This window comes from Rana temporaria, chromosome 4 (genome assembly GCF_905171775.1).
Source record: "Rana temporaria chromosome 4, aRanTem1.1, whole genome shotgun sequence".
Lineage (NCBI taxonomy): Eukaryota > Metazoa > Chordata > Amphibia > Anura > Ranidae > Rana > Rana temporaria.
In genome coordinates, this window is record NC_053492.1 from 188,200,997 (window position 1) to 188,217,656 (window position 16,660).

At 41.1% G+C, this 16,660-nt stretch overlaps 1 protein-coding gene across 2 annotated transcripts in view; it reads left to right on the forward strand.

Moving 5' to 3' along the window:
* LOC120936834 (probable cation-transporting ATPase 13A5) overlaps positions 1 to 16,660 on the forward strand; it is a 157,882-nt gene that overhangs the window by 85,744 nt on the left and 55,478 nt on the right. For both annotated transcript variants that reach the window (XM_040349539.1, XM_040349540.1), the window contains 4 exons: positions 2,269 to 2,457; positions 8,086 to 8,147; positions 11,792 to 11,942; positions 13,630 to 13,704. In XM_040349539.1, coding sequence (XP_040205473.1) covers positions 2,269 to 2,457; positions 8,086 to 8,147; positions 11,792 to 11,942; positions 13,630 to 13,704 — 477 coding nt within the window. The remainder of the gene's footprint in view (positions 1 to 2,268; positions 2,458 to 8,085; positions 8,148 to 11,791; positions 11,943 to 13,629; positions 13,705 to 16,660) is intronic.

Consider the following 16,660-nt stretch of genomic DNA (forward strand, 5'->3'; position numbering starts at 1 on the left):
TTGGTTCACTAACCTTTTCTTTCGATTTTCCTTCTAAATGTTTTTTTTCTTTGTCTGAATTTCACACTTCCTGTTTCTCCTCAGTAAGCTTGCCCCCATCATCCATGGGGATTAGTCAGACAGAACAGCTTACTGAGGAAGAACAGGAGGTGAGAAATTCAGACAAAGAAAACAAAGGAAAAAAACATTTAGAAGGGAAATCGAAAGAAAAGGTAAGTGAACCAACAATGCACTAGCTTAACCCCCTTAGCGGTATCCCCGAGCATGACTAGGGGTTGTTTTTCTATGCTAGGATCGGTATCCCCAAGTCACGCTCGGGGTAGATGTGCAGAGCGTGCAGCGGCGCGGCTTACCTTTCGCAGCATCCACAGACAAGTTACTTACCTTGTCCCTGGATCCTGCAATGCATCCCCGCTGTGTGAGCGAGCGGGACCTCGTGTCCCCGTGTGCCGCCGATCTCCGTTCCCTGCGAAGTTATGATGCACGGGGGTGGAGAACGGCGCCAAATTCAAAAAAGTAAACAAACACAATACATACAGTATACTGTAATCTTATAGATTACAGTACTGTATGTAAAGAATACACACACCCCTTGTCCCTAGTGGTCTGCCCAGTGTCCTACATGTACTTTTATATAATAAAAACTGTTCTTTCTAACTGCAAACTGTAGATTGTCCATAGCAACCAAAAGTGTCCCTTTATGTCAACAATGGTTTTAGAGCAGCTAGAAAACAGCGATAATAAATTATAATCACTTGCAGAATTGAGCGATAGTGATTTGTGGGGAAATTCGTCATAAAAAAATAAAAGTAATGACAGCGACAATTCTGCAACTGAGCAAATTTCAGTGATTTTGAGTTGATTACATTATTGAATAATTTTTATTATAATTATATTATTATTTGTTAGAATTATTTATAGTTATTTGTTATATTATAATTTATAATTTTGTTTTTAAAAAAAATTCATACCCGGGATGTCTACTAGACTCTTGTTTCGTCAGATTTAAATGAGTTATTCCTAAGAATTGCAGGCCTACAGTATAAAACGCCAAATTTCCTTGCAAAATAATTGTACCGCTTTTGGTACGTAATTCCAGACAGAATCATACCGCCAGGGAGGTTAAAGGGGTTGTAAAGGTTCATCTTTTATTTTCTAAATTGGTTCCTTTAAGCTAGTGCATTGTTGGTTCACTTACCTTTTCCTTTGATTTCCCTTCTCAATGTTTTTTTTCTTTGTTTGAATTTCTCACTTCCTGTTTCTCCTCAGTAAGCTTTCCACCATCATCCGAGCGGTGGAAAGTAATTTAGAACAGCTTACTGAACACCTTACTGAGGAGGAACAGGAAGTGAGAAATTCAGACAAAGAAAACAAAGAAAAAAAACATTTAGAATGGAAATTGAAGGAAAAGGTAAGTGAACCAACAATGCACTAGCTTAAAGTAACCTATTTAGAGAATACAAAACAAACCTTTACAACCCCTTTAATTTCTATGGACATATTTTGCAGGACAAATCTTCTGGTCCAGACTGTTTCCACATGACCAAATTAAAAAAAATGTATTTGTACAACATTTCTCTCAAAGTTTTTGTCAAATTACATGTATGAAAAATTATTGCATTAAATGCTCACACTGATCCCTATACACTACATTCTAGCTAATATAGGGTACTACATTTTCAGCTTTATGATACCTTATAGAGTTTAAGGGACAAATAATTAAGGACATACATATGCATTATTTTAATTTTTTTCTATGCAGTAATGTTTTTGTCTTCAATAATATGAAATAAGATTTTTTTTTTACAAGTCACTCTTACAGCATAAATATCTTGTGCAGCTGTGTACAATGTGAGGGCATGTTGAAGGTATAACAATGGCACTAAAATATACAGAAAAATGTAAAAGTTGAAAGAAGAGACCATACCAAATGAGGGTGTTGTAGAATTCTTCTTGTGGGTAATGTGTGGGTAATGTGCCTTTTAGATAAGATGGGTTTTGAGCGTATGCTTTAAAACTTGTAGGGTTAGTGAGAATTTGATGGCAAATGGAAGACATTCTAGAGAAAAGGTGGGAGTGAAAAGTAAGTTCTGGATGCATGAGTAAGAAATGGTAGCAACAAAGAACAAAGCTGTTTGTAAATAGAGTAAATATTCTGATTGGGTGCATAGCTGGACACCGAAAAGTTGAAAGGGGATTGATTTATATTTCTGTTTTTTTCCCTTATGTAGACATAAAACTTTACTATGTTCTCTCTTTGTTTTGTAGGCACCAGCTCATGAATTAGTGAGCATGGCATTTATCATGGCAACTGTGGCTATACCTGTTTCTCTGCCCCCAGCTTTGACAATCTGCACCCTCTACTCTCAGGCACGATTAAAAAAGCAAGGCATTTTTTGCATCAGTCCTCAGAGGATTATTTTGTGTGGACAGCTAAATGTTGTTTGCTTTGACAAAGTATGTATTCTTACATTTTCAGACATTGGGCTAAATTCTCAATAGTATAATACATTGAACAACTAAATAATATATTTTGTATAATCTGAGTTGTCCTGCATCATAGGTAGGCACTAATGGTTGGGTGTGATCTGAAAGGATTACATGAGTTATAAGAGACATGAATAAAAAAAAAAAAAAATATATATATATATATATATATATATATATATATATATATATATATATATATATATATATATATATATATATACACATTTTAAACCAATTCTATGGATTGCTTTAGTAATGCCTAGTATACTGTATATGAGTTGAAAGCCCTGTGTGTGTGTGTATTTTTTATTACAATGGTTGTCAGAAATATTGCTTTATATTTACTTCACCCCAGCCATACAACATGTTTTTATGGACACATATAAATAAACAACACATTATAGAGCAGGCTTTTAGCTCTCATGAGAATGTACCAATGGGAATATTAAAAACAAAAACTCATATTGGGGGGCTTATTTACTAAAGCAAGCGTTTAAAACTGCCATGTGTTAGCAAAAACTTGCATAGAAGAGGACTTCTACTAGGAAATTATGTTTTAGATGTTTTTGTACTTTGAGTTCCAAATGAACTATTGCATATAATGCAGGTTTCGCCACAGTAAACCTTTATTTTTGAAACATAGTTTAACCATTAAAGTAATCTGTAAACTTAAGTGTACAAATATACCACAGAATACCATCAAAAAAGAAAAAGCAATTTGTCCTTAAAATGATATATAAAGGTTGATTGACTAAGATTGTGGGGACTATTATCTTAGCAAAGCGTCAATTCACCTAGCTTAGTGTTTAGCCACTCCTAAATATCTCTGCCACAATGTACAGGCAGATCCCTCTACAACTTCCTGATTGAGCTTCCTTACCAATTGGACAGAAATGGTGATGCATATTCATTGTCCAATGAGAGGTCTGGAGGTGCAGAAGGGACACGGGAACCTGCATGCTAAACCAAGTACATTCATTTTTGTCATTGTCAGCCCAATGCTGTTGGCTTATCCCTTCACCCCCTCAACATTTAACATCCAAATTATCTTCATGACTCTTAATCCCCCTCTAAAATCTAAATTATTACCTTAACTCTTCAACATCCCCAACACTTAACCCCTTAATTACCACCCTAACGCCCTAAACCATGGGTGCTCAACCTGTGGCCCTCTAGCTGTTGCGGAACTACAATTCCCATCATGCTTCTGCCTTTGGGAGTCAAGCTTGTAATTGTCAGCGGCTTGCAATGTCCCATGGGACTTGCAGTTCTGCAACAACTGGAGGGCCACAGGTTGAGTACCCATGCCCTAAACACTTAAAGCGGTAGTAAACCACTGAAGGGAAAAAAAACAGATAATAGTATAATGTGCTAGTTTGCATTGCATACTAGCACAATATGAAATGCAGGCATACCCCACTTTTAAGTACACAATGGGGTTTATTTACTAAAGCTGGGAAGTGCAAAATCAGGCTCACTTCTGCATAGAAACAAATGAGCTTCCAGGTTTTATTACCAAAGCTTAAAGAGAAAGTAAACCCTGATGGGTTTTACTTCCTCTTTAGCCCGCTGCAAAGCCTGTAAATGAAAAGCATAATGGGCTAGTATGCATCGCATACTAGCCTATTATGTGCCACTTACCTGCAAAAGAATTCAGCGATGTCCCCTGTGTAAACAGCGTCCATCTTATTTTCCCTCTTCCTTCCAGACTGCGGACTCCGGCTCTGTGATTCGCCAGAGCCGTGTGACGTCACTTCCGCGTATGCGCACGAGAGCCGCCATTTACGGCACAGGCTGGGGAAGAAACTTATTCTAGGCTTACCTATAGGTAGAAGTAGTCAAAAAAGGGTTTACAACCACTTTAATTGAACAAGCTGGGGTTAGAAGCTCATTGGTTTCTATGCAGAAGTGAGCCTGATTTTGCACTCTCCAGCCTTAGTAAATAAACCCCATTGTGTACTTAAAAGTGGGGTATGCCTGTACTTGCCTTAGAATGAAGCCCCCTCAGTGGGGCCTGCACAATGCAGAGGGGGCTGACATGTTCCCGGTTAGCGGGCTCCAGTGCTGTGAGTGGCAGAAGCCGCAATGACGTCACTTCCCAGAAGACCTCCATTCCGGCAAGGAGCGCTGAAGTTCCGGCACGATATGCTGGACCTTCAGAACTTATGCGCAGCTGACATCAGCAGCTGCATGCAGCATGAATATCTCCTAATATCTCTGTGCAGGTTTAGGACATATTCAGTTTATCTACAGGTAAGCCTTATTATAGGTTTACTTGTAGATAAAAATCTGAAAAGCTTTCACTATAACCTACAAACTTTTTGGCAGTGAAATAGACCTGTGCACAGCATCCAATCATTGCAAAGCCTGATTTGAAATCTCACTGCTGTAACGGTTCCAAAACAAAGTAGGTCTGTGTGGCATTTCCAGTCCTTTGTCATCTGAAACAGAATGCATTTATTTATCAAAACTGCGTATGTGCTTATTTGTTGAGAGTGTCACAATAAGTTCTCCTCCTCTCGTAATTGAAAGAGAGAGGCCCCGTACACACGGCCAAGGAACTCGACGTGCCAAACACATCGAGTTCCTCGGCCAGTTCAGCCCTGAAGCCGCCGAGGAGCTCGGCGGGCCGAGAGCTCCCATAGAACAACGAGGAAATAGAGAACATGTTCTCTATTTCCTCGTCGAGCTCCTCGTCGGCTTCCTCGGCGAAATTGTACACACGGCCGGGTTTCTCGGCAGAATACAGCCAGAAACTCGGTCGGAAGCTGAATTCTGCCGAGGAAACTGGTCGTGTGCACGGGGCCATAGGCCTCGTGCACACGACCTCTGCAAAATCCATCAAGAAAAATGCTGGCAGAGCATTTTTGCAGAGAAAAACAGTCGTATGTATGTTTTTTGTCGAGAAAACTGTTGTGGATCTCGGCGAGAAAAAAAGAGAACATGCTCTCTTTTTTCTCGTCGGGAGTCTCAATTTCCTCGTCGTGTTTCTCGTCGGGCTGGTTTACGATGAGAAACACGTTCGTGTGTATGCTTAGAAACCCGCGCATGCTCAGAATAAAGTATAAGACGGGAGCGCACCTTCGATAAAAGTAGCGTTCATAATGGAGATAGCACATTTGTCACGCTGTAACAGACTGAAAAGCGTGAATTGTCTCTCACCAAACTTTTATTTAACACGCAGTAACATGAGATTAACAAAAGCAGCCCCAAGGGTGGCACCAGTGGAATCAAACTTCCCCTTTATAGTGCCGTCGTACGTGTTGCACGTCACCGCGTTTGAGAAAGACGAGATTTTGTCTTGACAGTGTGTATGCATGGAAAGCTTGACAAGATTCTCGTCAAGCCTAACAAGAACCTTGTCAAGGAAAATTACGTTTCTTTTATGGCGAGAATCTCGATCGTGTGTACGAGGCCATAGACAAGACCTGGGACTCTCGGCTCTGTGCAATATCACAGTAGTTAATCTTGACATCCGAGTAAATATGTGGGTGAGCTGCCTTTTATTGTAGATCCTGATGGGCTCACTAAATAAACAATCCATTAACCACTTAAGGACTGCCTCCTGCACATATACGTCGGCAGAATGGCACGGCTGGGCACATGCACGTACAGGTACGTGCTGTGCTATTGTCTAGCCGTGGGTCGCGGCGCGCGCCTGCGACCCGGTCTGAAGCTCCGTGACCGTGGGACCTGCGGACCTGATCGCGGCTGGAGTCCCGCGATCGGTCCCCGGAGCTGAAGAACGGGGAGAGCTGTATGTAAACACAGCTTCCCCGTTCTTCACTGTGGCGGCTGCATCGATCGTGTGAACCCTTTTATAGGGATTCACAATCGATGATGTCACACCTACAGCCACACCCCCCTACAATTGTAAACACACATGTGGTCACACATAACCCCATCAGCGCCCCCTGTGGTTAACTCCCAAACTGCAACTGTCATTTTCACAGTAAACAATGCATTTTAAATGCATGTTTTGCTGTTAAAATGACAATGGTTCCAAAAATGTGTAAAAATTATCCGAAGTGTCCGCCATAATGTCGCAGTCACGAAAAAAACGCTGATCGCCGCCATTAGTAGTAAAAAAAAAAAAAAAAAAAATGCAATAAAACTATCCCCTATTTTGTAAACGCTATAAATTTTGCGCAAACCAACCGATAAACGCTTATTGCGATTTTTTTTACCAAAAATCGGTAGAAGAATACGTATCGGCCTAAACTGAGGAAAAAAAAAAAATTTCATATATTTTTTGGGGATATTTATTATAGCAAAAAGTAAAAAATATTGCATTTTTTTTTTAAATTGTCGCTCTATTTTTGTTTATAGCGCAACAACAACAACAAAAAACGCAGAGGTGATCAAATACCACCAAAAGAAAGCTCTGTTTGTGGGAAAAAAAGAACGCCAATTTTGTTTCGGGGCCACGTCGCACGACCGCGCAAATGTCTGTTAAAGCGACGCAGTGCCGAATCGCAAAACCTGGCCGGGTCCTTTAGCTGCATTTTGGTCCAGGTCTCAAGTGGTTAAGCAACACACTTTAATCTCTATAATAATAGCAGCCAGCACAGTAGCCGAATGGTTTGCACGTTTTCCCCAGGCGTGAATTTCCTCTAGGTCAATTAGCAGACAACTCAGCTGTTGCAAAACTACAAGTCCCATCATGCCTCTGGGTGTCATGCTTGTAGCTGTCAGAGTCTTGCTATGCCTCATGAGACTTGCAGTTCTGCAACAGCTGGAGGTCTGCTAATTGCATATGCTCTAGGTACTTTGTTTTCCTTACATACATTAAAAACATGCTGGTAATGGGTTTGTATCTAAATTGGACCTAGTATGCCGTACCGTAAATTGTGAGCTCTTTGAGGGCAAGGACTGATGTGCATATATTTTGTAAATAGTTAGCACTATAAAAAGTATTTTACCGGTAAATAATATCTACATGCATTTTATTCCTCATTAGACTAAGCCCCCATTCACGCTTGAGCGGTTTTCTGCTGGTTTCTCTATGCTATGCAGAATCCCATTCTTTGTTATTGTGCCTGTTCACAGTTGTATACTCAGTTGCCTCAGTTGCCTAGACTTCAATGGGAATGACTTTAAATGCACAATACATGTGTTTTTTCATGCATTTTTCACACCTAAAGAGTTCCTTTCTTCCTTTAGAACTGCTCTCTTCCCTTGCCCAGCCCAGGAAAAAGTCTGATAAACATGTAAAAACACCTACAAAATGCTTTAAAATACTCATAAATGTGCTCTGCTCAGCTCAGGTGTGAATGCATGCCATGTGGATGTGTTAATTTCTGAGTATTATATGAAAGGAATAAAATAAAAAAATCAAACAGCATTATTGCGTGCAGAGTGAACAAACTCTATTAGTTTAGTAAATCAATCTCTATGTCTGTAAATCTGTATGTGTGGTATATTTAGTACTGAGCATACTTAAAGAGGTATGTGAACATGAAAAATCGGTACATGTTGTGACCATTGATGATAATTTGTAATAATATGTATCCTATAATGGAATTTCCATTTGTTTTTCTTGACTAATTGTATATAAAGGCTGTAATGTTAACTCACCAGCTTATTTTACCTCAGACAGGTACTTTAACTGAAGATGGCTTAGACTTATGGGGTATCGTTCGTTCAGCTAAAGGCTGGTAGGTTTTATGACAATTCCTATAGTAGTTGTTATGCTGGTATTTTGTGTTGCTATTGACAATACTATTTATGATGATGACAATGATTATGATGATGATAATGATGATGATTATTATTATTAGTAGTTGTTGTAGTAATACACTATGTTTAATAAATACTAACTCTGTATGCTCAGGAAGCCATGTTGAAACATATAAAATAATTGAACCAATGAGGTAAGCGTAATTCAATCACCGTCAGTCAGGACACACATGGAGATATTTTTTATTTAAAGTGATTGGCAGACCTTGCAAGTGGACCTAATATGCCTGAGCAGCTGAATAAGGGATTATCTAACATCCAACAATGGATGGACTCAAACAGGCTAGGCCTTAACGCCGACAAAACTGAGCTTTTGCTGATCGGCCCACAGGCCAACTCTACCTTTTTACCTGCCTGGCCATCCTCGTTTGGCCCTGCCCCAACTCCAGGTAAAAAATCTGGGTATAATTTTTGATGCTGAACTAAGCTTCGCACCTCACGCAAAATATTGCATAAAATCAGCCAACTATCATCTGCAATTATTACGGAAAATTAAGAATCTCTTCACTCAGCACAACCGTATGATCTTAGTTCATGGACTTATCCACTCTAGGTTAGATTGTTCTAATGTTTTCTTTCTAGGGCTCCCACAGAAGTGGATAAAACGATTGCAGATTACACAGAATCATGCTGCAAGACTAGTCACAAACTGCCCAAGGCGGAATCACATCTCCCCGGTGCTTAAGAATCTACACTGGCTCCCGATAGCAAAACGGGTTGAGTTCAAGGCACTCTGTCTGGTGTTTCGGGCCTATTGGCAACTAGGTCCGATGTACTTATCGAATATGACACAACACTACTGTCCACCCAGAGAGCTTCGCTCGACTGACGCCCTGTTAGCAATTATTAAATCTAGTCGATCAGCTTCAAAAGGTGGCCGCCGGCTCCAAACACTGGGGAACTCTCTTTGGAACCAGCTCCCTCATCAGATCCGAGCATCCTCCTCCTTGATGGCCTTCCGTAAGGGCTTGAAAACACTTATTTTTTCACAAGCCTACAGATAGAGACTTGGCCTTCCAAGCTCTTAGCAGGACGCTGCCTTAATTCCAGGCTGCGGTCCATGGTCAGGGAGTAGGGATTGGCTTTTTGTGCCCTGACACCCCCCCCTTCTTTTTATATTTCAGTTTATTTCTTGTCTGTTCCCCTCTTTTACTTAGATGTCCTAGTTTCTTCTTTTTGCTCTTGGGAACTGGATACCCCCAGCTTGTTGGTAAGCGCTTAGACGCGAGTTTCACAACTCGCATTCGGCGCTCTATAAGTATTTATTCCAATCCAATCCAATCCATTGTAAACAATCACCGTGTAAAATAACCCATTCAGTTTAAAATAGAAAAATCCCTTTAAATATAGTGCATGGGGGTCCCCTTAGTCTGCATGTAAAGTGGTGCATCTGCAGCAGGTATAGAACCTGAGAGAGAAGATCACCGCTCAAGGTGGGTCTATTGTAGAGTCGTTTCACAAATATAGGACTCCAAGGGTGCAGGCAATGCACTAAGGCAAATATTGGTATAAAGATGAGGGATGGACAGCCGCACTCCAAACCAAACAGGTTGTCTTTATTCAAATCAACAGCAAGAACACAGCAGATCACAGCAATAGGAACAGGAGAATACCGACGTTTCGCACTGGCTTCAGTGCTTATTCATGGCTTTTTTTTGGCCATAAGGTGTTCAAGTTGTCTGAACATAGTGAGTAATGACAAATCATTGCCGGTATTGGGAAGCAGAGTAGCTTGAACTCCCATTCTCAATGGATTCTCTGCTGATGTCTTCAAAGTCCTGCTAAACACCTGTTCTGATGTGATCGGTGTGGGTATGCTGTTATCCATGGAAGACTGGTAGTCCTAGAAAGCTGTAGTCCAGAAAAGAGACCAGCGATGGGTGGACCCGAACGATGGATAAGACCTCCGAGCTGGTGACAAAGAGTGCAAAATCCAAAGACAAATGAGAGAGAAAATCACCGCTCAAGGTGGGTCTATTGTAGGGTCGTTTCTCAAATATAGGACTCCAAGGGTGCAGGCAATGCACTAAGGCAAATATTGGTATAAAGATGAGGGATGGACAGCCGCACTCCAAACCAAACAGGTTGTCTTTATTCAAATCAACAGCAAGAACACAGCAGATCACAGCAATAGGAACAGGAGAATACCGACGTTTCGCACTGGCTTCAGTGCTTATTCATGGCCATGAATAAGCACTGAAGCCAGGGCGAAACGTCGGTATTCTCCTGTTCCTATTGCTGTGATCTGCTGTGTTCTTGCTGTTGATTTCAATAAAGACAACCTGTTTGGTTTGGAGTGCGGCTGTCCATACCTCATCTTTATACAGGTATAGAACCTACTGCAGCAAAACTGACATTTCTTAAAAAATACATAAAAAACCTTTGAGTCTGGTATGCATTTTAAGGGTTACCCCACAAAAAAAACGGCATCAGATCCCCCAAAATTCATACCTGACCCTTATCTGACCATGCAGCCTGGCAGGGCTTGAAAGAGGGAGGCAAGCGATCATCCCCCCTGAACCATACCAGGCCACATGCCCTCAACATGGGGGGAGGTGGGGGGCTCTGGTCCCCCACCCCAAAGTACCTTGTCCCCATGTTGACTTGGACCCCTACTCATTCACCCCAAAAAAGTCCTTTCCTAAAAAAAAAAGCAATGCCCCTAGATATAGATCCATCATCAATCATGACGCCTGCCACACCACCTGACCCCCCCAAAAAAATATCTGCCTGTGAGGGTGGCTGACCGCCGAATGCCTCCTCCGTAGTTTGACTGTTCTTAAATAGGTAAGGAGAGGGGCACCTGGTGGTGTCACCTGATGGCCTTACCCTCTTGTAACATCACTGACCAGTGCATGCTGGGTCAGCAATGTCACAAGGGGACAGGGCCACCAGGTGACATCACCAAGTGGCCCCGCCCCTTACCTATTTAAGAACTGTCACTCGGTGGAGGAGGTATCTGCCAGTCAGCCATCAATGAGTGCGGATCTTTTTTTTTTTTCAGGTGTGGCGGGCATCGTGATTGACGATGGATCTACATTGGTTTTATTTTTTTAATGAAGGACTTGTCAAAAACGTGTCTAGTGTTTTTATTTGTTTTTGACGTTTTTTGGTGAATGAGTAGGGGTACAATGTACTCCATATACATTCGCATTGTGGGGGGCTGGGATCTGGGGGCCCCCTTGTTGCTTCCAGAATCTGATAAGCTCCCTGACCGCAGACCCCACAACCACTGCCCGAGGTTGTCATGAAGAGGCCCTTGTCTCCAACGTGGGGACGAGATGCTTTGAGGTGGGTGTGGTGGCCCCGCTCCTTAACACATTGACTGTGCATTTGAGGGGCGACCCGAATGCAGAGAAAATGTGGGTGTTCGGAGAATGAGCAAAAGTTTAGTCCAAACTGTTCGCCCAAAACTATTTATAGAAGTACATGGTACAGTGGCACATATCAGGAAAATAAAATGTTGGGTTTGCATAGTCTTTAACTGTGGAAACCAGTAAAATGTAGTTTTGAATATTTATGTGTTGCTTGTGTGGCTAATAAACATATAGTTGTCTTTTAGTTTTCAGGAGGTCTTTCCTGTTACATCTGGTTGCACATTACCCTGGAATACTATGACTGGAGCAATGGCCGGTTGCCATTCATTGATCCTAATGGATGGGGAAGTGCATGGTGATCCACTTGACATCAAGATGTTTGAAGGAACAGGCTGGGTAATATGTAGCTGTTTTTAATTTAGAGAAAATGACTTAGAGTGATTCTTCCTACTATCAACATTACTTTATATAAGATATTTAAGCCTTTTTTTTTTGTTTGCAATCTATTTTTGTTGGTAAATAAGAAATGCAATACAAATCATGAGATTAAGTTGTTAGAGTACATACATCAAAAAGATTAAGCGTCAGTTGTTATATATATTTCCAGTGCATGACCTGGGATTTTAGAGGCAATTTTACTAATTATGCACCCCACAGGGAGCAGCTTGTCATAGGACCAAAATGTTTGATATAAAGTACCATGAGTAGGACAATGCCTTAAGCATATATCTGAAACGATATGGAAAATAATGGGGTGTAGTACCATCTGGTTAAAGAGTTAATGACTGTGTCCCAAATTGTGAGAGATTTAGTGCAAGAGCGCAAATTGCTTATCATACCTTTCCACTCTTGTGGGGTGCATTGTAGGTCACAATTTGCTTCCCATTTATTTTTATACAGAAGGGATTCAGGAATAAAGCAATTAGCTAGGGCTCCATAAAAATCGTAGATCAAACCCTTCCCCCTAGGAGAGATACTGTAGATAGGTTCATGAAAGGATTTAGGTAGGAACAAGGACATGACTGGTGGAAAATATGTTTATTGTAATATTATGTAAGGAGCTCCCAGTGACCACTGTGTCATGCCTCACCCTATTTTAATATACCGTACTTTATTCATCCCTTTTAATAGATCACCAATGTTTTCTCTAGCTATATAATTTATCCCTATTGCAGTTACTTACGTTTTAACTAAATCCATTGGTCATTAAGGGTCAAATCCTCAAAAGAGATACGACGGAGTAACTGCTGTTACTCCGTCGTATCCCTGGTCCTAACTATGGAACTGATCCACAGAATCAGTTTTCCATAGTTAGGGAGAAGATCCGGCATGTGTAATTGAATTACACTGCCGGATCTTAGGATGCAGTACCGCATCCGCCTCTGGGGGCATTTCGTGTCGAAATGCCGCCTCGGGTATGCAAATTAGCACTTACGGAGATCCACGAAGCTTTTCAGCTTCGTTTTTTCTCCGTAAGTATTAAGTTGCATACGCAAAATTAGGGCTGCTTTTACAAGGTGTAAAGTTAGTACACCATGTAAAAGCAGACCCTTCTGTCTAGCGACGCGTTTTTTTTTCGAATTTGAATTTTTTTTTCGCGCCGTATCTTTTTTTTTTTTTGACGCTACTTTATTGACCCGTCGCAATCCACAAAGCCCGGCGTAACGTAATTTCGCGCTATGCACGTCGGGAAAATGACGTCACGAGCATGCGCAGTACGGCCGGTGCGGGAGCGCGCCTCATTTAAATGGGAATCGCCCCAATGAAATGAGGAACGCCTTGCGCCGGCAGGAATTTAAGTTACACGGCCAGAAATTTCTAGGTAAGTGCTTTGTGGATCGGGCACTTAGGTAGAAATTTTAAGGCAGTGTAACTTAAATTAGAATTTCGCCGTTATGCCGGGTCTTTGTGGATTTGGCCCTTCTGATTACAGTAGTTCTTAAATAATTTAATTTTACATCTAAACATTGTCCTGCAATTTTCTTTATGTGATATTGTAGGTAAACTGGCATTTACTGTACTTATATAAAATAGAAAATAACTGACCCAATAATAAAGTCTGGTGTCTTGCCTCTTCCCTTAGGAACTTAATGAACATAAAGAAGACAATAAATCAAAGCTTAATGCAATGGTTACTCCAGGACGTGAAGCACAGTGTGTAAGATATATACAGTTGTTCAGTAATATTAATGTGGTTGTAAAGTGTCACTTCTGTCTGCTACTTTGTTCCTCTGCTATCAGAATGAATCACTTCTGACAAGTTTTCTAGACACCAAGAGAAAAAAGGTGACAGGGTAGAGAGCTCTAGCTTATTGATAGCCCCAGCTCTGTTCCTGTGTGTTGTGTGGAGGAGGTGTGTCCCTTCCTCCCACTCAGCTCTGAGAGCTCTCTTGATTGAGCCTGCAAAGTGTAATTTCAGCTCTCCAACACCTTTTTTCTGACAGCTCGGACAAGCTTTATACATTCTGCACTTTGAACTGATATTGAGAAGAGAAGCCTGAAGATTAACTGGGATAACCTATATAGGAAGCATTTGGTTTAATCCTGTATATCCAAAAATGTAAATGAAAAATTTGTAGCGCTGTGTTCATAAATCATATAAACATATCTAAAACATGTAAATAATATAAACTAAATCACCACGTGAAAAATGGGCAACAAATTATTAAACATGAGAATAAAAATAAAAATGTAGAAAATATATACTGCAAATTATATATTATCTCTAAACAAGTGTTCATAAGTGGTCATCCAAAACCCACACCGAAAGTGTGGAAAGAATAAAAAAAAATCAAGTCCATAAATTGTAGTGTTTTTCCAAGTGTTTCAAACTTAAACAAACATGCAATCTCAAAACAACTTGATATAATGCTTCCACCACACCACTTGTATTGCTGTGACTCCGCGCCCTTAAGGTTTTGCACTCACCATGAGAATGCTCCATGCATTCTCATGCTCGGCATTAAAGCTTAGTAAAACCCTTAGTAAAACAGTTTTCTTCAATGGGGTTGGCTCATTGAAGAAATTGTATTTCTTCAATGGGCCAATCCCATTGAAGAAATCAAATTTACTGATCAATGTGTGTGAAATCGTTCTAGGAGCAGAGAGACAAGCAAGCAAGGGTGAGATCAGTAGGTTCAGCTCTGGGTTTGCCGCGACCGCTATATATCGCATGCACCGCTGCTAATCTCTTGCTTCTGAAAAAGGATTTTGTTTGAAGTGCCTTGTTTTTTTTGGAAGGATGTGAGTGCAATATTTGGAGATTTTGTGTGTGCCATTTTAATAAATGGTTTTACAGTACTTCACTTTTGCAAGCACTTATTTATTCTTACATGTGGAGAACACTGGTTTACTGGATACTGTTGGAATTGCCTAGGAGACCTTGGAGGGTTTTACTAAGCTTTAATGGTGAGCATGAGAATGCAAGGCACATTCTTGTGGTGAGTGAAAATCCTTAAGGGGGTGGAGTCACAGAAACACAAGTGGTGTGGTGGGAGCATTATATCAAGGTGTTTTGAGATTGCATGTTTGTTTAACCACTTCCCGACCGCCGCATGTACATATACGTCGGCAGAATGGCACGGACAGGCACATCAACGTACCTGTATGTGCCTGCCTAGACGTGGGTCGGGGGTCTGATCGGGACCCCCCCCCCCCCCCCCCGCTGCATGCGGCGGTCAGGTTCCCTCGGGGAGCGATCCGGGACGACGGCGCGGCTATTTGTTTATAGCCGCTCCGTTGCGATCGCTCCCCGGAGCTGAAGAACGGGGAGAGCCGTATGTAAACACGGCTTCCCCGTGCTTCACTGTGGCGGCGCATCGATCGATTGATCCCTTATATAGGGATGATAGATGATTTACTTTATATTATTTACATGTTTTAGATATGTTTATATGATTTATGAACACAGAGCTACAAATTTTTCATTAAAATGTTTGCATATACCGTATATCGGCGAATAACGCGCACAAGCGTATAACACGCACCCTAACTTTAAGAGGGAAGTTTCAGGAAAAAAACTTTCCACAGCCCCTTGCGTATAACATGCAGGCACAGTTTACCCTCTATTTTCAGGGTAAAAAAAGTGAGTGTTATACGCCAATAAATACTGTATATCATACCTTTCAAGTAGAAAAAAATAAAATGCCTAAAAACTATTCCCCATTTTGTAGACGCTATAACTTTTGCGCGAACCAATCAATATACACTTATTGCAATTTTATTTATCAAAAATATGTAGAAGAATACATATCGACCTAAACCGATGATATTTATTATAGCAAAAAGTAAAACCCTTTTTTTTCCAAAATTGTCAGTCTTTTTATTGTTTGTAGCGCAAAAAATAAAAAACGTTCACATCACAAAGTTAAAGTCTGAAGAGGTTCTAATGGAAGGAAGGGTGGTAGGCCAATGTTAGGAAAATCCTTAAGTCTAAGAGCCCTTTCAGACGTGCGGACCGTATATCTGCTTTTTCATCCATCCGTTTGCGGGTGAAAAAGGGACATACATTGGTCCCTATGTGATTGCGGGTGTCAGCGGATAAACATCCGATGACACCCGTAATCACCCGCCTCCGCAAAGATCCGGTTTTGCAGACGGAAGAATGTCCTATTTTTTCTTCCATCTGCAGATCGGATGAACACGCACACACGGTCCGTGTTCATCCGATCCCCCCATAGGGGAGAGCGGAGAAAAGACAGGGTGGTCCCTGCACAGTGTGCGGGGACCGCCCTGTCAGCCGCCGGCTCAGCGGGGCTATACGGAGTGATTCCCGCTGAGCTTACGGACACACGGAGGCAGATCATTACTGATCCGCCCCGTGTGAAAGGGCCCTAAAACAAAAACAGTTTCTTGCATGTGTCTTCATATAACTAAAAATACATTCTCACAAAATAGGATTGTGCTGCAAATAAAAACTAAGGGATCTAAAGCCCTTATAAGGACCATACACTTTATCAGATTAATAAATTATCAGTTATTAGTTTAGTAAACTAGATGATGGAAGGCCATTGTGAAGACATTGGTACTGGATTGGTTGTCTACTCATTTCCTGTTCAGTTATAGTGTTTATATGTAGAAACTAGCAACTTGTTGCCAGGAAACTTACTAAAACT